This window comes from Hyla sarda, chromosome 4 (genome assembly GCF_029499605.1).
Source record: "Hyla sarda isolate aHylSar1 chromosome 4, aHylSar1.hap1, whole genome shotgun sequence".
Taxonomy (NCBI): Eukaryota; Metazoa; Chordata; class Amphibia; order Anura; family Hylidae; genus Hyla; species Hyla sarda.
This window is the reverse complement of record NC_079192.1, coordinates 396,490,075-396,514,663: the sequence shown is the minus strand read 5'-3', so window position 1 is coordinate 396,514,663 and position 24,589 is coordinate 396,490,075. Positions and strand designations below refer to the sequence as shown.

The 24,589-nt window shown below is 40.2% G+C and overlaps 1 protein-coding gene across 3 annotated transcripts in view; it reads right to left on the bottom strand.

Moving 5' to 3' along the window:
• Nucleotides 1-24,589, bottom strand: part of CRACR2A (calcium release activated channel regulator 2A) — a 115,082-nt gene that overhangs the window by 34,074 nt on the left and 56,419 nt on the right. For all 3 annotated transcript variants that reach the window (XM_056569505.1, XM_056569506.1, XM_056569508.1), the window contains 3 exons: nucleotides 24,100-24,190; nucleotides 10,401-10,496; nucleotides 696-883 (listed from right to left, as the gene is read on the bottom strand). In XM_056569505.1, coding sequence (XP_056425480.1) covers nucleotides 696-883; nucleotides 10,401-10,496; nucleotides 24,100-24,190 — 375 coding nt within the window. The remainder of the gene's footprint in view (nucleotides 1-695; nucleotides 884-10,400; nucleotides 10,497-24,099; nucleotides 24,191-24,589) is intronic.

Genomic DNA, 24,589 nt, shown 5'->3' with positions numbered 1-24,589 from the left:
TGTGACAGAAAATAAATCCAAAAAGAAAAGACTTAATTCTGTAGTATACAGCCGCTAATAAGTACTGGAAGGATTAATAATTTTTAATAGAAGCAATTTACAAATCTGTTTAACTTTCTGGCACCAGTTGATAAAAAAAAAAAAAAGGTTTTCCACCGGAGTACCCCTTTAATATAGCGATAGGTGCACAACAGCGATGCTTAAAGGGGTACTCCGGAGGAAAAAAATTATAAAATCAACTGGTGCTAGAAAGTTATACAGATTTATAAATTACTTCTATATAAAAATCTTTATCCTTCCAGTACTTATCAGCTGCTATATGCTCCAGAGGAAGATGTGTAGTTCTTTCTGGTCTGAACACAGTGCTCTCTGCTGCCACCTCTGTCCATGTCAGGGACTGTCCAGAGCAGGAGAGGTTTGTTATAGGGATTTGCTCCTACTCTGGACAATTTCTGACATAGACAGAGAGCACTGTGGTCAGTCTGGAAAGAACTACACAACTTCCTCTGGAGCTAACAGCAGCTGATAAGTACTGGAAGGATTAAGATTTTTATATGGAAGTAATTTACAAATCTGTATAACTTTCTCGCCCTTTGTGATTTAAAAGGAAATCCTCTGGAGCACCCCTTTAAGATAGTAATCCTCTTTTAAAAATCTCTTGCACAATTCCATTGATAAATGCTCAGGTGGCGTACATTTCTCTCTCCTCGTGTAGCTGGGAGGCCTCCTCCTGTAGGATCTTCAGTTGTCTCTGAGCGGTCAGTAACTCCTGGGTGGTCCTCTCCAGCTCCCGTCTCATCTCTTTATTGGTTAGCTTCAGCTTCTCGTTCTCCGCTTTGGTTTCGCACTTGTCATTATTCAGCTCTTTACACTGACTCTCCAACTACAGCATAAGAAGAAAGGAGAGATAATACTGAGGGTACGGCAACTTGACATTTACAGTAGGATTTGTCAATATTTATGCAACTTTTGGTAATTTTATGCCATAATGCAATGCAGATGGATGGATGGATAGATATGAGATATATAGATAGATATGAGATAGATAGATAGATAGATAGATAGATATGAGATAGAGAGATAGATAGATAGATAGATAGATAGATAGATTTGATATAGATAGATAGATATGAGATAGATAGGTAGATAGATAGATAGATAGATAGATATGAGATAGATGGATAGATATGAGATAGATAGATATGAGATGGATAGATAGATATGAGATAGATAGATAGAAAGATATTAGATAGATAGATATGAGATAGATAGATATGAGATGGATAGATATGAGATAGATAGATATGAGATAGATAGATATGAGATAGATAGATGTGAGATAGATAGATATGAGATAGATAGATAGATAGGAGATAGATATGAGATAGATAGATATAAATAAACTGGAGAATACAGCAGCACACTGCTAGCACTAGTGTTGCTCGCGAATATTCGCAATTCAAATTTTATTTGCGAATATCGCATATTCGCGAATATAGCGCTATATATTCGTAATTACGAATATTCGTTTTTTTTTTTTTCACAGTACACATCACAGTGATCACCTCTCTCTGCTTCCAGCTTATGTGGTGTAAGAAGGCTCTAATACTACTGTGTGAGACTGGTGTGCGAATTTTCGCATATATGAAAATTAGCATATGTGAATTTTCGCATATGCAAATTTTCGTTTATGCTATTTTTGTACATGCAAATTTTCGCATGTGTTAATTTTCGCACGTGCGAATATTCGCATAAGCGAAAATAAAGCGAGAATATTACGAATATGTGAACATTCGCGAATATGACGAATATTCGTCCATATATTCGCGAATATTCGTGAATTCGAATATGGCCTATGCCGCTCAACACTAGCTAGCACAAAGATACAGATAAAACATGAAATGCTATATTGCTACGATGCAAAAAATGAAAAAAATTTGGTGCTTTGCTCACCATTTGGCCAAATAGTTTGGACCATCCCACCGCGATAAGGTGACCTCATTGGGACAGACCCTACAATGTGAATGTGCCTCTGTGCAATCAGTTACCAGGCTTGTAAGGTCTGGAATATTTATGAGGTCATGGCTACCTCCATGTTGGCTCCTGCACCCCACCCATCTTATAAGGTGCTGGATGTTCCAGACCTAACAAGCCTGGTAACTGATTGCACAGAGGCACATTCACAGTGTAGGGTCCGTCCCAATGAGGTCACCTTATCGCAGTGGGATGGTCCAAACTATTTGGCCAAATGGTTTTTATATAGTAATATAGCATTTCATGTTTTATCTGTATCTTTGTGCTAGCAGTGTGCTGCTGTATTCTCCTGTTTATGTATATTTAGCCCAGCAGCGTGCACCTGTATGCCAAGTCAATGCAGTAGTTTGGTATCAGTATGTGCTGGCCAACTTATCCTTTTTAGATAGATAGATAGATAGATAGATAGGTAGATAGATAGATAGGTAGATAGATAGGTAGATAGATATGGTAGGTAGATACGTAGATAGATCATGGACACAAGTGAAAAATTGGACAGAGCACTTGACAGAATTGTGACAAATTTCAGAGGTAGAGGGTACCCCCAAACATTGGTTGAGAAGCAGAAAACGAGAGTGAGTACACTAGACAGAGGACTAACAGTAGACGAAAGGAGACCAAGAAATGAGTCACGCATCGCCTTTGTGACCACTTACAATGACCTTTCTCCGGACATATAGGAGAATAGTACGGAGGATGTGGCATATGGATGCGTTTAGCCCTATCCTAGTATTTTGGTCCCCCCTATAATGTCATACAGGCATCCCTCCAACTTAAAAGACAGGTTAGTCAAAGCTGACATTTCATTGAAAACTGGGAGTACTCCAAGATGATGGCTAAAACGGGTAGCTATCCTTGAAGGCTAAATCAGCACAGATATATTATAAAAAAAAAAAAAGAAAATGGATCTTCCTGTATCGAAGCATTTCATGGAAATGGGACATAGCGACAGGGACCTTAGATTCATGGTTGATCATTTCCTCCAAATGTAAAGGGGTGGAGTTAGAAAAGGTTGTATAAAAAGGTGCGAGTTGAAGTGGATATTTACCTTGAACACATTGAAACCGGTTGGTTTAAATGTAGAATTCAAAGGTAGGCTCTTTTGTCACAGCCAGACTTTGATACAGATACGCGCCGGCATATTCAGTACAATCGCTAACTGTATATAGACATTTGTATATTATTGTGCCTACATAATATTAATTATAACAAAAGGTAGAAACTTCGATGGCACTCACCTATAAAAACATCAACTTTATTACTTCATTTTAAAAGACGGTGGCTCGCAGCTGGACCGGAACAAAAACCGCAGCAGCCGAAGCTGCATGGGGGCGATGGCTATTAGCCATCGCCTCGTGCAGCTTCGGCTGCTGCGGTTTTTGTTCCTGTCCAGCTGCGAGCCAGCATCTTTTAAAATGAAGTAATAAAGTTGATGTTTTTATAGGTGAGCGCCATCGACGTTTCTACCTTTTGTTCTATTTATGGATAGCTTTTTTTCTGATTTTGATGTGCACCCCGATAGATAGATATGAGATAGATAGATAGATTGTTTGTGAGACAGGAAGTAGAGAGACCAATCTGTGGTAGTGGGGTATTTTAAAGCAAATATAGGGCTTCAAAAGACTTGCTGGTTGGAGTATTATGGAACTCCGAAAACAGGGTGTTAATGTGAAATGTATTGGTAGCAGGAACTGTGACATACATGTGTTTGAAGACTCTGGAAGGGGGTACCATTGGGGTTGTCTGTGAGAGAGGAGGGGGCAAAAAGACCAGTATCTGGGGACGGATAATTACCATGATTACACTTCCATTACAGTCTGCCACATTATTAAACAGCATAGTTTCCCCATATTAGGTGGACAGCATAGTTTCCCCATATTAGGTAGACAGCAGTGTTCCCCCACTCTAGGTAGACAGCATAGTTTCTCCACATTAGGTAGACAGCATAGTTTCTCCACATTAGGTAGACAGCATAGTTTCTCCACATTAGGTAGACAGCATAGTTTCTCCACATTAGGTAGACAGCATAGTTTCTCCACATTAGGTAGACAGCATAGTTTCCCCATATTAGGTAGACAGCATAGTTTCTCCACATTAGGTAGACAGCATAGTTTCCCCATATTAGGTAGACAGCATAGTTTCTCCACATTAGGTAGACAGCATAGTTTCCCCATATTAGGTAGACAGCATAGTTTCTCCACATTAGGTAGACAGCATAGTTTCTCCACATTAGGTAGACAGCATAGTTTCCCCATATTAGGTAGACAGCATCGTTTCCCCATATTAGGTAGACAGGATAGTTCCCCCGTATTAGGTAGACAGCACAGTTTCCCCATACAAGTGGTCCCTCAAGTTACAATATTAATTGGTTGCAGGACGACCATTGTAAGTTGAAACCATTTTATGTTGAGACCATAACTCTATGGAAACCTGGTAATTGGTTCTGAAGCCCCAAAATGTCATCCAAAAATAGGATAAAATGAGGATTAAAGAAAAATAAGTAGATAACTAATAGAGATAAAGCAAATCCTTACATATAAAAGTAATAAAGATCTGCTGGGAGCTGTAAATCACTGTTTAATAATTGTTATTGCCATTTGTGTTAATATCTGAACTATTTAAAGGTAACACTATTTATCTTGCATGGCAAACACTACTTTAGTACTTTTATAGATACCAATAGAGAAAACCCTGTGTATGAATTCCTGTGCCTATGTGGAGTCATCTTTTATTGTTAGATGTGTATTTCCTGGGTGACATCTGTTCTCTTCTCCTCTCTCATCACTAGATCCCGGACCCTCTATATCATTATTACAACATGGACACTTTCCAAAATACATCACAAAATTCCATTTAATAACCCCAGAAATAATCCAACAAAACCCTTCCTTTCCATTGCCGGCTGTGCAGACGCTCCCGGTCTACAGATGATTGGATATCTGGGCCATAAACATTAATTTGCCTTTAGTCAAAGAAGCGGGTCGTCTGCCCCCTGGGCCCCTCACTGTTATGACAGATCCAATATTACCTTGACTGGTTTGCTTAGAATAAAGAATTATCTGTCCACTTATGGGGGATTGAACGCACAGCAAAGCTATCTAAATCCCATAGAGACGGGCACCGCAGAATACCTGTCCATATTCTACTCTGCTTCATGGCCGCAGCTGCCATAAATGATGGATCAACCTAATAATCATATTATTCCCTTCTAGGGATGGTGGAAATATCAGGGAGGTAGGGGAAATAATATCCGTGCATAGAAAATAAAATAGGGGATAGATATGGGATAGATAGATAGATAGATAGATAGATAGATAGATAGATAGATAGATAAAATTGAAAGGAGAGCAGCACCCAAACAGAAGACCGGAATTGGTGCACGCAGAGTCCAGACCCGGGTCAGGGATCCATATATAAACAAAAATGTTAAATATTCGCAGCACACTGAGTAATAAAATCCCCAAAAAAGTAGTTTATTCCATCACAGTGAGGGTGTCCAGAACAACGTTTCAACCAGCTCCCTGGTATTTTTCAAGACCAGGGAGCTGGTTGAAACGTTGTTCTGGACACCCTCACTGTGATGGAATAAACTACTTTTTTTGGATTTTATTACTCAGTGTGCTGCGGATATTTCTAATTATTATTATTATTATTTTTTAGATAGATATGAGATAGATGATAGATATGGGATAGATAGATAGATAGATAGATAGCAACAGGAGAATACAGCAGCACACTGCTAGCACAAAGATATAGATAAATAGATAGATAGATATTAGAGATGAGCGAACTTACAGTAAATTCGATTCGTCATGAACTTCTCGGCTCGGCAGTTGATGACTTTTCCTGCATAAATTAGTTCAGCCTTCAGGTGCTCCGGTGGGCTGGAAAAGGTGGATACATTCCTAGGAAAGAGTCTCCTAGGACTGCATCCACCATTTCCAGCCCACCGGAGCACCTGAAAGCTGAACTAATTTATGCAGGAAAAGTCATCAACTGCCGAGCCGAGAAGTTCGTGACGAATCAAATTTACTGTAAGTTCGCTCATCTCTAATAGATATGGGATAGATATATATAGATAGATATGTGATTGATAGATAGATAGATAGATAGATAGATAGATAGATATGAGATAGATAGATATGAGATAGATAGATATGTGATAGATAGAAAGATAGATAGATAGATAGATAGATAGATAGATAGATAGATAGATAGATATGAGATAGATAGATATGTGATAGATAGGTAAGTGTGGTGGCCCGGTACAGGAGTTGCCCTCCTGTACCTTTTCCGTCCTGTGTGGTAGACTCTATTTCAGTGCCCGTGGGTCCATCTCCATTCCACAAACTCTAAATGGTTAACAGTTCCTTATGTTATTTATTAATTTGTCTTTCTGAGGTTAATGTGCCTTTAAATGTTGTTAAAAAGTGTCATGTAACCAGGGAAGGTGTCAGAGACCAGGTGACTTGTGCGTGACCTATGGGAGTCCTCCAAATTGCTCCCTTATAAACCAAGGAAGGAGCTAGCTTAGAGAGAAGAGTTCTATGCACGCTGAGGAGCAGTACAGTCAAGACCTGAGAGTGTCTGCTGTCCGAAGGGAGACCAAGGCATAGTCACGCAGCCACGCTTCCACCAACCGTGAGCCTTCAGGTGACAGTCAAAACCTGGTAAGTAACTACAGGGGAGAAGTCTAGACAATCATAGTCAAGCTTATCAAGTCTGCTAAAGTCAGCGTAGGATTGCATAATGAAAAGGGGCATTCCGATCAAAAAGATGTCTGATCACGGGGGGGGGGGGGGAGGCCCGCTGCTGAAACCCCCCGCAATCTCCCTGAATCTTCAGTTTCAGAAGCCTCCAGGTTTCCGGGACTGGGGAGGTGACGTCACGCACTGCCCCCTCCCATAGACATGAATGGAGGGGGCGTGACGTCACGTCCCCAGTCCCGGAAACCCAGAGGTTTCCGAAACAAGAGGCGCAGACCCCGCATAGAATGCAGGTGCTGCAGGGAGATCGCGGGGGGTCTCAGCAGCAGGCCCCCTGCGATCAGACATCTTATTCCCTATTCTGTGGATAGGGGATAAAATGTTTTTGCCCGGAATACCCCTTTAAGTCCAAGTCCACTGCAAGACCTAGTGAGCCTGCAAGTCTCCTAAAGTCACTGGTCATCTCCTTGGGCCTAACTGAGCTGTAAAGACTATACCATCTGTCTGCCTCAGTAAAGCTGCCGTCGTACCATAACTTGGCATTGGAGTCATTAATTCCCCCCCCCCCCCCTCTAGCCCAGGATCCAGTTGCCATACCTCGGGTGGTGCAGAGGTTAACCATGCCTTGGTGTCACGAATACAAGGGGTTAATGCCATCTACCCCTAGGGTAATAACATCTGCCCTTCATCACACCCTCACTACATGAGATAGATAGATAGATATGAGATAGATAGATAGATATAAGATAAATAGATAGATAGATAGATAGATAGATAGATAGATAGATAGATGGCGATACACATGAAATTTATTTTTCACCTAAGAGTTATCTCTCCTGATCTCTATAATACACATGCACACTTAGCTCAGCCAAGAATGCATGAATTATGAATGAGAGGACAGGAGAAAGCTGCTGCCAGACACCTCTTATCCCCCTAAGACCAAAAAGATTGGGCATGGAGAAAACCAACCGCCCTCTCCTTCTTTCCCCATAAATCTGCCACACACAGATGTTCAGCTGGTACAGCCAAAATAAGTGGGTTTGGCCAATGCATCTACAGTAATGTGTATGGGCGACTTAATTGAGTTGTTTGGGAGTTTTTTTTATTGATGGCCTATCTGAGGTGTCGGACCCCCACAGATCAGACATTGTTAGGTCATCTATATAAAAATCTACAAAAAATGATGTGAACAGCTCCTTTCAGTTCGCCCAAGCCTCTGATGTTCTGCATATATACAACACTATAATACAGCAGCGGATCATTTGTGTATAAATTATGTTGTTGGAGGATTTTTATGTTTCCAGACATGAAAGAGCGATTCATCTCAGCTAAAAGCTCTACTTAAAATGTACAAAACAAGAGGAGGCGAAACAGCGGGATTTAGATAAACATGAAAACAGAAAGAGAATGCAGGGGACTTATTATATTCCAGTTATATTCTCCGCTACATGAAAGAAAAGCAAATACTCCAGGCCCCGAAATGAAAAACATAAAGATCCCACTCAGAACATGAGGAATAAGGTAATATGTATAATACGGTTCACCCAATAACTGAGGACAGCGGTAGAAGCAACATTTGTGGGAGGAAAAAGACTATACATAAACATCTATCAGGAATTATTAAGGCCTTGTGCCTATGGGGCATCACTTAAGGGGTTTCCTATTTCATGTCAGCTTAAAGGGGTTGTGTACTTTGTAAAATCACGTCTTTTTAGAGGGGTCCCTTGACAATAAGATGACCAAAAAGTGCGCAAAGTGCAAGATCAGCTGTAATCTGGGAGGAAACCTAGCAGATGGTATTTATTATTTCCCTACAGCACCCTCGCAGGAGACTCTGAGTATTACATATACTGTCCTTCAAAAATTGTTGAAAAAAATATATCTTTACAGCCATTTTTTTTTTTTTTTAAACAACAAATTTTTTTTGTAATATTAGTGTTTTTAGATAAAGGCTTTTTGACAGAGGCTGTGTTCACACGATGCATTTATTATGTGGTACTGCTGCGGTTTTACAGCTAATTTCTGCTATAAAAAGCTGCATAGTCGTAAAATCACAATGCAAATTGCACAGTTTTTAGCTTGATTTAAAAAAAAAACAAAAAAACAAAATAGCAGTAAAATTTTAAAACGCCACGTGTGAACACCAGCCTAAAGGGATTCCTTGTTTCATGTCCGATTTAGGTCAACTTAAAGGAGAACTCCAGCCTAAATTAACTTATACCCTATCCACTGTACTCTGGTCTCTTTGGCGCTCCCATTGAAATGAATGAATCACGTGCCGTCTACCACACACGCTCTTCACTGGGAGATCACTGATCACTGTTCTGGAGATCACGTGGGTCCAACCGCTGGAACCCCCGCGATCAGAAAAGTTATTTTAGGCTGAAGTCCCCCTTTAAATGGGTTGTCCACTACGGACATTTCCTTCTTATAAGGAGCTCTTAAAGGGGTACTCTGGTGAAAACCTTTTTCCGTTTAAATCAACTGGTGGCAGAAAGTTAAACATATTTGTAAATTACTTCTATTAAAAAATCTTAATCCTTCCAGTACTTATTAGCTGCTGAATGCTACAGAGGGAATTCCTTTCTTTTTGGAATACTGATGACATCACGAGCACAGTGCTCTCTGCTGACATCTCTGTCCATTTTAGCAACCGTGCATAGCAGATGTATGCTAAGGGCAGTGTGGTGGCTCAGTGGTTAGCACTGCTGCCTTGCAGTGCTGGGGACTTGGGTTCAAATCCCACTAAGGATAACAAGAAATAAAGTGTTATTATTATTATAATAATGTCAGCAGAGAGAACTGTGCTTGTGATGTCATCAGAGAGCATTCCGAAAAGAAAAGAATTTCCTATGTAGTATTCAGCAGCTAATAAGTACAGGAAGGATTAAGATTTTTTAATAGAAGTAATTTACAAATATGTTTAACTTTCTGCCACCAGTTGATTTAAAAGAAAAAAGGTTTTCAACGGAGTACCCCTTTAACAATAGGTTGATCACAAAGTATCCTCCTGCTGGGATCTCCAGTGATCATCTGTAATCTGTGAGGGAAGCTGGCAGTAAGTGTTCAATTTCCCTACAGCACCTTCACAGGGGACGCTAAGTATTACATACACTGTATAGTGCACTATACTTTTTGGAATTTTTTGTTGTTGTAAAGAAACTTTACTTTATCTTTCCAGACTTATTTTTTTAATAAAAAAAATAAATATTAAGTAATATTAGTGTTTTTAGTTAATGGTATTGTTCAATTTAGCAAAAATGACCTTGTTCAACTGGGCAATGGGAAGACAAGAACCCAAAAGAGGGGCCATATGGTAAGTATACATTGTGGAGGAGTGCCTGCCATAGTAATTCTGCTAATACAGTCTGCCTCAGGCAGGCTGTACCAGCAGGGTGCAGATCTAGCTGATCAATGTGTTGCAAAAAGCATAGCATTGATCAATATAAGCAGTCTAATGATTGCTTATAAAAATCCCCTATAGCGACTTTAAAAATATGTTAAAAAATTAAATGTTTTTAAAAATATAAAAAAGCCAGTCCCCTGATAAAAATTCATATCACCCCAACCCCCTTTTCCCATTTTTTAAATAAAAAAAATGTAAAAAAAAAAAGATAAAGGAATCGTTTATATATTAGTAGTCATGCATATACGTACCCTCTTTTGCTTTTGGGCGAGATGTTCCAGCTCCTGCTCTTTGCTCTGCAGCTTCTCCTCCAGAATATGGCTGCGTGTATGGAACTTCTCCGTGTCCTAAAAAGAACATAAAACACAACTATGAAGAATGTAACATTCCCTGTAACAAGTCCTTTTTCTTAGTTGTAAAGTGACAGCAAGTGTTCCATTTCTCTGCAGCGCCCTTACAGGAGAACTTAGGAATTACACACAGTTCCAACAGAAATCAATAGGCAGTAGTGTTGAGCGGTAGTGTTGCTCGCGAATATTTGCAATGCAAATTTTATCCGCGAATATTCGCACTGCAAATTTTATTCGCGAATATCGCATATTCGCGAATATAGCGCTATATATTCGTAATTACGAATATTCGTTTGTTTGTTTTTTTTTCTTTTTTTCACAGTGATCATCCCTCTCTGCTTCCAGCTTGTGTGTTGTAAAGAAGGCTCTAATACTACTGTGTGAGACAGGTGTGCGAATTTTCGCATATGTGCATTTTCGCATATGTGAATGTTCGCATATGCGAAGGTTTCGCATATAAGAAAATAAAACGAAACTATTACGAATATGCGAATATTCGCGAATATATGACGAATATTTGTACGCATATTCGTAATATTGCCTATGCCGCTCAACACTATTGAGCGGCATAGGCCATATTCGTATTCGCGAATATCCGGACAAATTTTCATCATATATTCGCATATTCGTAATATTCTCGTCTTAGTTTCGCATATGCGAACATAAACGTACACGAACAATTTTCTTATGCGAACATAAGCAAAATGAATGCATACCAAAACATGCTCATATGCGAACATTTGCATATTCAAACTAAAAATTGTATACGCGAAAATTTTTATATGCGAACATTAACATACGTGCAAATTCGCGTATGCGTAAATGTGCATATGCGAACATTATCATAAGCAAAAATTCGTATATACGAATATTAGTGCATACAAATGTTCGCATATGCGAAAAATATAACGAGAACATTACGAATATGCGAATATTCGCGAATATGACGAATATTCGTCCATATATTCGCGAATATTCGCGAATTCGAATATGGCCTATGCCGCTCAACACTAAAATAAAATAGTTATAAATAAAAATTGGCCCTTTTTACGGGTTAATAAAAATAGTAATAATAATAATAAGTGTTTAAAGAGGTACTCCAGTAGAAAACATTTTTTTTAAATCAACTGGTGCCAAAAGGTTAAACAGATTTGTAAATTACTTCTATTAAAAAATCTTAATCCTTCCAGTACTTGTCAGCTGTTGAATACTACAGAGGAAGTTCTTTTCTTTTTGGATTTCTTTTCTGTCTGTCCACAGTGCTCTCTGCTGACACCTCTGTCCATTTTAAGAACTGTCCAGAGCAGTATATGTTTGCTATGGGGATTTTCTCCTACTCTGGACAGTTCCTGACATGGACAGAGGTGTCAGCAGAGAGCACTGTGGACAGACAGAAGAGAAATCCAAATAGAAAAGAATTTCCTTTGTAGTATACAGCCGCTTATAAGTACTGGAAAGATCAAGATTTTTTAATAGAAGTAATTTACAAATCTGTTTAATTTTCTGGCACCAGTTGTTTAAAAAAAAAAAAAAAAAAAAAAGGTTTTTCACCAGAGTACCCCTTTAAGGACCTTGGTACTAGTAATATAAAAAAAAAACAATATATAAAAAAATAATACTTAAAGAAACAACATGTTCTGGATTTATTGCTGCAATACACAATTGTATTTTAAATTTGCCCGGGGGTTTCGGTAAATATGAAAAATATCACAAGAACAATTCTCGGGTTATTGACTAAATCCAACGTGAAATGCATTATAGATTTTTTTTTGTTTTTTTCATTGTTCATGCGTTGCTTGGGCTTCCATTAAAAGCCATTAGCAAAGCAGAAAGAAAATCATTGCTGTTAGCAACGCTCAGCAGAGAGATGGTATAGACGCAGGACGCTTTCTTATCCATTTAAAATATATTACGGTACAAAGACTCAATTAAGTGGTGTTTTCTGAAAATAAAAAATAAAAAACTCCCAAGTGTTCCATTAACTCTCACCCCCGCATATTCTCCAGCTGCATTAGAAAGATAAAAAATGATTTCTTATTAGTAAGTAATGGTGGCTTATAGTTTCTGGTCTGTAATAATGTTTATGCCAAACAAAAAAGGATATATACGTAAATATAGGAATACTTCTAATAAAGGGGTTGTTTTTTCTGCCTCTGACTGCACCTGATATTATAGTTACAGGCATGCTGCATGTCAGTAATGATGGCCAAACACTTTTAAACTCTCGGTATATACATGAAGGTTCAGCATGGCTGAATGTTCATGTTTCCTCTATGGGGAGGGGAGGGGTAAGCTGCAGCCACACTGCTTTGGTAGCTGCTTATCTCTCCCAGAATAGGGGCGAGAGGAAAAAATCCAACATGCCCAACCCTTCTTTCCAGCTAGAATCTGGAGGCTGCCAAACACTTTCAACACTTTGCCAAACCCGACAAAGTGGGCAGGTTCGGCTCCCTTTATTCTAAGGTGTATTGGCACCTTAGGGGTTAAGGTTTTCAAGCAAATGAAACAACCTGTGCATGTGGTCAAAAATTATAATATAATGTTATTAGCCATAGTGTACAGATCTTCAATATCACTTAAGTTGCCTGACTTGTAAGCTGTGACTTCACATCACAGGCTGTGAATGTAGAGAACTCCTGCCCCTCCTCCCTTCCTGTCTGCTTGGGATAATGCCAGGGATGTGAAGGGGGGGGGGTTCTGATATTACTGCTCATTAGATTTATGATTCATTAGATAAAGCAGCAGTGAGCCTGTTATGACAAAAACTTCTGTGACTGAGAAAGGCTTCCTGCTGCCTTATCTAATGAACAGTAATACCAGCTTCCTCCTTTACATTATTGGTCTTATCCTGATCAGACAGAAGGGGAGGGGAAGTAGGGACAGCAGCTTTGTATTTACAGCCTGTGAGGTAACATCACAGCCTAAAAGGGAGAAAGCACAGCTGATAGGGAAGATCTCTGCACTGTGGCTAATAACATTATATTAGTAAGTTCCATTATTATATTTTTTGACACCACACACAGGTTGTTTCTTTCGCTGGACAACCCCTTTAAGATAGTCACTATATGGTGGTAATATTTGGTCATGGTATGTTGGTACTATTCAGTCATGCTATGGTGGTAAGAATTGGTCTCATTACGATGATATTCGGCCATGGCATGGTGGTATTATTTGGTCATTATATGCTGATAATATTCAGTAACAGTATGGTAGCTAGAGATGTTGCGAATTGTTCGCCGGCAAACAGTTCCCGGCGAACTTAGCATGTTTGCGTTCGCATCGCCGGGCGAACATATGTGAAGTTCAATTCGCCCCCTATACTTTAACATTGCGGTAAACTTTGACCCTGTGAGTCAGAGTCAGCAGACACATTACAGCCAATCAGCAGCAGTCCCTCCCTTCCAGACCCTCCTACCTCCTGCACTGACGCCATTTTACCTTCATTCGGCATGCTGCAGGCTTAGAAAGTGGAGGGACAGAGAAGCTGCTCCTGCTGTATAGGGAAAGCGATAGCAAGGTTGCTGCTAGGTGGTGTATTCAGGGTCCACTTTACTCCTAAAGCACTAGTGTAACATCTGCTTTAAGGACAGCACCCAAAAAAGCCCTTTTTAGGGCTCAAATATCAGTCCATGTGTCTTGCAACAGCTGGAGACACCCTGGTTGGGGGGAAACGCTGGTTAAAAGAGGTACTCCAGTGTAAAACTTAAGTTCCTTCAAGCAACTAACTACAGTATTAAAAGGGCTATAAGTTCAGTCCGTGTGTCTTGCAACTGCTGGAGGCACCCTGGTTGGGGACCTCTGCTTAAAAGGGGTACTCCGCTGGCAACCTTTTTTTTGCTCATTTTCACACTAGTGCAAATCACATTTGGTGTGACAGTTGTTCAAATAAAAAAAAAATACCTTTTTTTGCTTTGAAATAAAACCAGTGCTGCCTAAAGGGGGGCTCTAACTATGTGCTGCCTAATATGGTGGAATCTATGTGCTGCCTAAAGGGGGATCTAAATATGTGCTGCCTAAAGGGGGGCTCTAACTATGTGCTGCCTAATATGGGGGAATCTATGTGCTGCCTAAAGGGGGGCTCTATGTGCTGCCTAAAGGGGGGCTCTAACTATGTGCTGCCTAACATGGGTGAATCTATGTGCTGCCTAAAGGGGGGGATCTAACTATGTGATGCCTAAAGGGGGGGATCTAACTATGTGATGCCTAAAGGGGGCTCTATGTGCTGCCTAAAGGGGGCTCTATGTGCTGCCTAAAGGGGGCTAAAGCACGTTATTCCAAAGAATTTAGGAATAATAGGTGATTTATGCCCTTTATGGATTAAAACCAGACTCTGCATCAACTATGTAATTTTCCATCGGAGTTTTGCCATGGATCCCCCTCCAGCACGCCACAGTCCAGGTATTAGTCCCATTGAAACAACTTTTATATCACTTTTGTGGCCAGAAAGGGTCCCTGTGGGTTTTAAAATTTGCCTGCCCATTGAAGTCAATGGTGGTTCACCGGTTCGTGAACATTTGCGGAAGATCGCGTTTGCTGTTCGCGAACCGAAAATTTTATGTTCGCGACATCACTAATGGTGGCAATAGTTGGAAGATGGTCACAGCATAGAGCATTGTTCAGTCAGTTTTATTCAGCCTTTATATGTGGGGAGATTTATCAAAACCTGTGCAGAGGAAAAGTGGTGCAGTTGCCCATAGCAACCAATCAGATTGCTTCTTTTATTTTTCATTTTTGCTTTGCTTCTTGAAAGCAGCAATCTGATTGGTTGCTGTGGGCAACTGGTCAACTTTTCCTCTGCACAGATTTTGATAAATCCCCCCAACGGTGCTCATATGATTGCACTATTTAGTCACAGTACAGTGATATTAATCCACCATTGTATGATAATATTGGTATATGGTGTGGCACTATTATGTAAACACAGTAGGTAATATTCAGATATAATTTGGGGATACTATTTGCTCCCAGTGTATTAATCTGGTGGTATGGTCTGGTGGTATTATTTAGTCACTTTATATTAATAATAATTAGTCATGGCATTGTGATAATATTCAGTAATAGTGTTGCTCGCGAATATTCGCAATTCGAATATTATTCGCGAATATCGCATATTCGCGAATTCGCGAATTTCGCGAATATAGCGCTATATATTCGTAATTACGAATATTCGTTTTTTTTTTTTTTTTTTTTCTTCACAGTACACATCACAGTGATCACCCCTCTCTGCTTCCAGCTTGTGTGGTGTAAAGAAGGCTGTAATACTACTATGTGAGACTGGCGCGCGAAAATTCGCATATACGAAAATTAGCATATACTAATTTTCGCATATGCTAATTTTCGCATACGCGAAGATAAAACGAGAATATAACGAATATGCGAATATTCGCGAATATATGACGAATATTCGTCCATATATTCGCGAATATTCGCGAATTCGAATATGGCCTATGCCGCTCAACACTATTCAGTAACAGTATGGCAGTATTATTTAGTCCCAGTATGGCAATATTACTGAATGGTGATAATATGTTCTCATGGTTTGCCCTACTGTTCAGTCACTATATGGAGGAATTCATACATAGTGTTGCTCGCGAATATTCGCAATGCAAATTTTATTCGCGAATATAGCACTATATATTCGTAATTACGAATATTCGTTTTTTTGTTTGTTTTTTTTACTTTATTTTTTTTTTCACATTACACATCACAGTGATTCATCCCTTTCTGCTTCCAGCTTGTGTGGGGTAAAGAAGGCTCTAATAGTACTGTGTGAGACCGGTGTGCTATTTTTCGCATATGCGAATTTCGCTTATGTTATTTAATGTATATGCTAATTTTCGCATATGTTAATTTTCGCATATGTTAATTTACGCATACGTGATTTGCATATATAAAATTACCATAAAAGAAAATTCGCATACGCGAAAATTAGCATACACAAATATTCGCATACGCGGAAATTCGCACGCCAGTCTCACACAGTAGTATTAGAGCCTTCATTACACCACACAAGCTGGAAGCAGAGAGGGATGATCACTGTGATGTGTACTGTGAAAAAAAAACAAAAAACGAATATTCGTAATTACGAATATATAGCGCTATATTCGCGAATATTCACGAATTCGGGAATATGCGATATTCGCGAATAAAATTCGAATTGCGAATATTTGGGAGCAACACTACTGCTTACTACTGGGGTGACACAATGTAACAAACCTCCTCCTCATGTAATCACCTTACTTATGAGGTGACACACTGTAACAAATCCCCTCCTGATGTAATCTCCTTACTTCTGGGGTGACACACAGTAACAAACCTCCTCCTCATATAATCTCCTTACTACTGGGGTGACACACTGTAACAAACCTCCTCCTCATGTAATCACCTTACTTATGAGGTGAAACACTGTAACAAACCTCCTCTTCATGTAATCTCCTTACTTCTGGGGTGACACACTGTAACAAACCTCCTCCTCATAAAATCTCCTTACTGCTGGGGTGACATACTGTAACAGACCTGCTCCTCATGTAATCTCCTTACTACTGGGGTGACACACTGTAACAAACCTCCTCCTCATGTAATCTCCTTACTACTGGGGTGACACAATGTAACAAACCTCCTCCTAATGTAATCACCTTACTTATGAGGTGACACACTGTAACAAATCCCCTCCTCATGTAATCTCCTTACTTCTGGGGTGACACACCGTAACAAACCTCCTCCTCATATAATCTCCTTACTACTGGGATGACACACTGTAACAAACCTGCTCCTCATGTAATCTCCTTACTACTGGGGTGATACACTGTAACAAACCTCCTCCTCATATCATCTCCTTACTTATGAGGTGACACACTGTAACAAATCCCCTCCTCATGTAATCTCCTTACTATTGGGGTGACACACCGTAACAAACCTCCTCCTCATATAATCTCCTTACTACTGGGGTGACACACTGTAACAAACCTCCTCCTCATGTAATCACCTTACTTATGAGGTGACACACTGTAACAAATCCCCTCCTCATGTAATCTCCTTACTTCTGGGGTGACACACCTTAACAATCCTCCTCCTCATATAATCTCCTTACTACTGGGGTGACACACTGTAACAAACCTCCTCCTCATAAAATCTCCTTACTGCTGGGGTGACACACTGTAACAAACCTCCTCCTCATGTAATCTCCTTACTACTGGGGTGACACACTGTAACAAACCCCCTCCTCATGTAATCTCCTTACTAGTGTTGCTCGCGAATATTCGCAATTCGAATATTATTCGAGAATATCGCATATTCGCGAATTTCGCGAATATAGCGCTATATATTCGTAATGACGAATATCATTTTTTTTTTTTTTTTTCACAGTACACATAACAGTGATCATCCCTCTCTCCTTCCAGCTTGTGTGGTGTAAAGAAGGCTCTAATACTACTGTGTGAGACCGCCGTGCGCATTTTCGCATATGCGAACATTTTGCATATGCTATTTTTCGCATATGCGAAGTTTCGCTTATTTTAATTTTGTATATGCTAATTTTTCGTATATGTAAAATTACGCATTTGCGAAAGTAAATTACGATTTTGACGAATATTCGCGAATATATGACGAATATTCGTCCATATATTCGCGAATTCGAATATGGCCTATGCCGCTCAACACTACTCCTTACTACAGGGGTGACACACTGTAACAAACCTCCTCCCCATGTAATCAGCTACTACTGGGGTAACACACTGTAACAAACCTCCTCCTCTTGTACAATCTTGGGTGAACGTGTGAATATTCGCATATGTTAATATTCGCATGGGTGTATATTTCCCCCTACATAAATATACGCATGTCTGTACTTACACATATGTGAACATTCGCATGAATCTTCGCATAATTAACTATTCGCATATCCGCATATGTGTGTATACATGAATATTCGCATATGTGAATTTTTGCACTTGCGAAGTAAATATGTTCACATATGCGAATTTACACTCTTGCGAATATTCGCATGTGCACATATACTCACATGCGAACATCCAAAAGTGATACACTGTAACAAACCTCCTCACATAATCTCCGTACTGCTGGGGTGATACATTTTAACAGACCTTCTCCTCATGTAATATCCTTACTACTGGGGTGACACACTGTAACAAACCTCCTCCTCATGTAATCTCCTTAATACTGGGGTGACACACTGTAACAAACCTCCTCCTCATGTAATCACCTTACTTATGAGGTGACACACTGTAACAAACCTCCTCCTCATGTAATCTCCTTACTACTGGGGTGACACACTGTAACAAACCTCCTCCTCATGTAATCTCTTTACATGGGAAGGGGGTTTGTTACAGTGTGTCAAACCGGTAGTAAAGAGATTACATGGGAAGGGGGTTTGTTACAGGGTGTCATCCCAGAAGTATAGTGTTGAGCGGCATAGGCCATATTCGAATTCGCGAATATTCGCGAATATATGGACGAATATTCGTCATATATTCGCGAATATTCGCATATTCGCTATACCCTCGTTTTATTTTCGTATATGCGAATATTCACGTATGCGAAAATTAACATATGTGAAAAGTTGCATATACAAAATTACCGCGTACGAAAATTCGCATATGCGAATTTCCACACGTCTGTCTTACACAGTAGTATTACAGCCTTCTTTACACCACATAAGCTGGAAGCAGAGAGGGTACTGTGAAGAAAAAAAAAACAAAAAAAAACGAATATTCGTAATTACGAATATATAGCGCTATATTCGCGAAATTCGCGAATTCGCTAATATGCGATATTCGCGAATAATATTCGAATTGCGAATATTCGCGAGCAACACTACAGAAGTAATCAGCTACTACTGGGGTCACACATTGTAACAAACCCCCTCCACATGTAATCACCTTACTTATGAGGTGACACACTGTAACAAACCCCCACCTCACGTAATCTCTTTACTACAGGGGTGACTAGTGTTGCTCACGAATATTCGCAATTCGAATTTTATTCGCTAATATCGCATATTCGCGAATTCGCGAATATTCGCGAATATAGCGCTATATATTCGTAATTACGAATATTCGGGTTTTTTTTGTTTTTTTTCACAGTACACATCACAGTGATCATCCCTCTCTGCTTCCAGTTTATGTGGTGTAAGAAGGCTCTAATACTACTGTGTGAGACTGGCGTGCGAATTTTCGTACATGCGAAAATTTGTATATGCTAATTTACGCATATGCGAATTTCAGCTTATGTTAAGTTATTGTACATGCAAATTTTCGTATATGTAAATTTTCGCACCCGCGAATATTCGCATGTGCGAAAATAAAACGAGAATATTACGAATATGCGAATATTCGCGAATATGACGAATATTCGTCCATATATTCGCGATTATTCGCAAATTCGAATATGGCCTATGCCGCTCAACACTAGGGGTGACCCACTGTAACAAACCTCCTTCTCATGTAATCTCCTTACTACTGCGGTGACACACTGTAACAAACCTCCTCATGTAATCTCAGTACTACTGGGGTGAAACTCTATAACAAACCTCCGCCTCATGTAATAACCATACTTATGAGGTGACACACTGTAACAAACCTCCTCCTCATATAATCTCCTTACTGCTGGGGTGACACATTTTAACAGACCTGCTCCTCATGTAATCTCCTTACTACTGGGGTGACACACTGTAACAAACCCCCTCCTCATGTAATCTCCTTACTTCTGGGCTGACACACTGTAACAAACCTCCTCCTTGTGTAATTACCTTACTACTGGGGTGACACACTGTAACAAACCTCCTCATGTAATCTCCTTACTGCTGAGGTGACACATTTTAACAGACCTGCTCCTCATGTAATCTCCTTACTACTGGGGTGACACACTGTAACAAACCTCCTCCTCATGTAATCACCTTACTTATGAGGTGACACACTGTAACAAACCTCCTCCTCATGTAATCTCCTTACTTCTGGGGTGACACACCGTAACAAACCTCCTCCTCATGTAATCTCCTTACTACTGGGGTGACACACTGTAACAAACCTCCTCCTCATGTAATCACCTTACTTATGAGGTGACACACTGTAACAAACCTCCTCCTCATGTAATCTCCTTTCTACTGGGGTGACACACTGTAACAAACCTCCTCCTCATAAAATCTCCTTACTGCTGGGGTGACACACTGTAACAGACCTGCTCCTCATGTAATCTCCTTACTACTGGGGTGACACACTGTAACAAACCCCCTCCTCAATGCAACGGCTCCAGAAAGTTAAACAGATTTGTAAATTACTTCTATTAAAAAATCTTAATCCTTCCAATAGTTATTAGCTTCTGAAGTTTTCTGTCTAACTGTTGCTCTATGATGATGTCACGTCCCGGGAGCTGTGCATGATGGGAAAATTTCCCCATAGGAACTGCACAGCTCCCGGGATGCGAGTCATCAGAAAGCAGTTAGACAGAAAAAAACAACTCAACTTCAGAAGCTAATAACTATTGGAAGGATTAAGAATTTTTAATAGAAGTAATTTACAAATCTGTTTAACTTTCCGGAGCCAGTTGATATATAAAAAAAAGTTTTTGCCTGGAATACCCCTTTATTATATACTTGCTGGATACATTATCAAAATATGAGCCTATCTATGAATAATATACACCATTTTCTGGCACGCAAAGTATAAATGACTGAAAAAAGAAAAAAGCTGAAGTCAACTATTGGCCTATATATTTTACACCTACAAGGCTAGCAGAACCAGGCCAAAGTATAATTAAAATTTTAACTTTAATATTCATCAAATAAAATATAATGTGAAATTAAAATATAGACCATTTTGAGCTAAAACTGCATACCGCCATACTACAGCACATTACAGAAGATATATGAACTAATCATCTATAACATTAAAAGCACCTGCCTTATATTGAGTATTAGTCCCCTTCATGCTGCCTAAACAGCTCTGACCTGTCATGGCGGCCTGGACTCCACAAGACCTGTGAAGGTGTCCTGTTGTATCTGGTACCTGGACATCAGCAGCAGATCACGTATGTCCTTCATGGATTAGGCTCGTTTTATATACTGTTTCCATAGATGATCGATCGTGGGGTATGAAGGCCAAGTCACCACCACGTTCCTGCCAAGGCCACTGCCATTAGGGGATTCCACTGCCATGAAGGGGTGGACTTGGTAATAAGCACATGATGCCAGGATCAAGGTGCCCAGCAGAGCATTACCTCTGCTGGCTTGTCTTCTTCCCATAGGGCACCTGGTGCCATCTGTTTTTCAGGTAATGCTTACACCCCCAGCCGTCCACATGACTATAAAGACAACATAATTCCTCAGACCAGGCCGCCTTCTTCCATTACTCCATAGTTCAACTCATGTGTCTATTGTAGGAACTTCTGGTGGTAGACAGCAGTCAATTTGGGCACTTTGTGGGCACCAGTATGTGGCTACACAGCCCCATATACAGCAAGATATGTAGCTACCAGGGGCCCCATACATAGCAAGATACGTAGCTACCAGGAGACCCATACACAGCAAGATACATTGCTACCAGGATACCCATACATAGCAAGATACATAGCTACCAGTAGACCCATACACAGCAAGATACGTAGCTACCAGGGGCCCCATACAGAGTAAGATACGTAGTTACCAGGAGACCCATACACAGCAAGATACGTAGCTACCAGGGGCCCCATACAGAGCAAGATACGTAGTTACCAGGAGACCCATACACAGCAAGATACGTAGCTACCAGGAGCTTTTTCAACATTTTGTCTGTGAGATCAAACCAGATGGACTAGTCTTCACTCTTTATGCATCAAGGAGCCTTTGGAGTCCATGACCCAGTTCTAGGTTCACCAATTGTCCTTCCTTGGAGCACCATTGCTAGGTACTAACCACTACATACTGGGAACAACCCAGAAGACCTGCCATTTTGGAAATGCGCTGACCCAGTTGTCTGGCCTCTACTAGGTGACCCTTGTCAAAGTCCCTCAGACCCTTACACCTATCCGTTTCTCCTGCTTCCAACAGAACTGAATGTCCACTTGCTGCCTAAGATATCCCACCCTTTCTTAGGTACCATTATCATGAAATGATCAAAGTTTTTCACTTAAAGAGGTACTCCAGTGGAAAACATCAACTGGTGCCAGAAAGTTGAACAGATTAGTCAATTAATTATATCTAAAAATCTTAATCCTTCCAGTACTTATCAGCTGCTATAAGGTCCACAGGAAGTTCTTTCTTTTTTGAATTTCTTTTCTGTCTGACCACAGTGCTCTCTGCTGACACCTCTGTCCATATCAGGAACTGTCCCGAGCAGGATAGGTTTGCTATGGGTATTTGCTTCTACTCTGGACAGTTCCTGACATGGACAGAGGTGTCAGCAGAGAGCACTGTGGTCAGACTGAAAAGAACTACACAAGTTCCTCTGTAGTATACAGCAGCTGATAAGTACTGGAAGGGATTTTTAAATGGAAGTCATTTTCTAATCTATACAAAAAAGGAAGGTTGCAGCAGCACACTTGGTCAAAAAATGGAGGCACTTAGCACACCTTTTGATCAAAACGTGTCCCCCCATCCACCACGCGGAGGTGGCCTCATTTTGGATGGGACCCTAACACAAATTCTGAGCCTAACACTCCTAACACTCACCTGACTGGGTGACATGCTGGATCCATTATCAATTTAAAACCCCTCTTCTGAAAAAGTTGAGGGGTGCCCTCAGGGGGAATGGCACCCTCTGTAGCCAAGCACCCCTCCCCTTTTTCACAGGAGGTGTTTTAAATTGATAATGGATCCAGCATTTCACCCAGTCAGAGGCTATATGCCCAACAGAGGTGAGTGTTATGAGTGTTAGGCTCAGAATTTGTGTTAGTGTCCCATCCAAAATGAGGCGTGGTGGATGGGGGGACACGTTTTGATCAAAAGGTGCGCTAAGAGCCTCCATTTTTTGACCAAGTGTGCTGCTGCAACCTTCCTTTTTTATATACTCTGTATTTGCCACAGCAGCGTGCACCCGTGTATTAGGTAGATGTGTTGGCTACTTCTCTTTTCATTTACTAATCTGTTTAACTTTCTGTACTATTTGGTGTTTTCCAATGGAGTACCCCTTTAACCTCTCAGTGGCATTTATTGTGGTGACTGATCTGCATACTTCCTCCATTGTGCTGTATTATGTAATTTTTGATATTTTAATTATATATCATCTTTTATAGGATGAATAATAAATGAGAAATTAAAGTATACAATGTGGAATGATTCTATAAAAAACATTGTTGGGTGTAATAGAGTACATGGGTTTCTGAGGGTAGGCCGGACTGGACGGTCTAATAGGTCAGTGGAGAATATAGGGTAAAGAAATGTCCTACATTTGTACAATAAGAAATATACGATATAATAAGCCATGACTTCTACTAGGTATAGTTATTATCTCCCCCGGACAGAAATGTCCTTATTCAAAGGCAGAAGATAAAAACAGATATTGTCACAGCTACTGGCCCACACAGTAAGAAAAAGAGATATTTCGAGGTCAATGGACACGATGGCAGAAAAGTGACTCATATCCAATAGAACAAAAACATCAAAACTTACTTGTATTAGAAATTGTTCCTTCTCGGTTTTTATCTGTTGTTCCATCTCTTCATATAAATTCTGAATTTCACTGTCGTAGGTGGCGATCTTCCTGACAAATGGAAGTGGAAAACATTTTTGTGAATGGTCCCGCATAGCGTAAGCCTGCGAAGGCCCTTTAGATCTCTCTACTCTAATTTTCTTTGCTACATTGCCACTACATATAAAGTATATAAGATACTTAATATATTTTTATGTCCTATACTGTACATATTGATTCCATTTTTCATACACACCTCGATGCCTCCGCATCCCAATATTTCACACGTCATCCCTTACATCACCTCTTTACTATGTGTGGTTGCCTGGGGTTGTAGGGTATATGGGGTGTAGCTGTGCGGTAACTAAAGGGTGCTTGTTTAACCTTTATCACTCGTGATGCCAGGGTGTGGACTCCTCTGTATATGCTTGTCCTATCGCCACCCGTCCCAAGAACGATAGGGAGGTATAA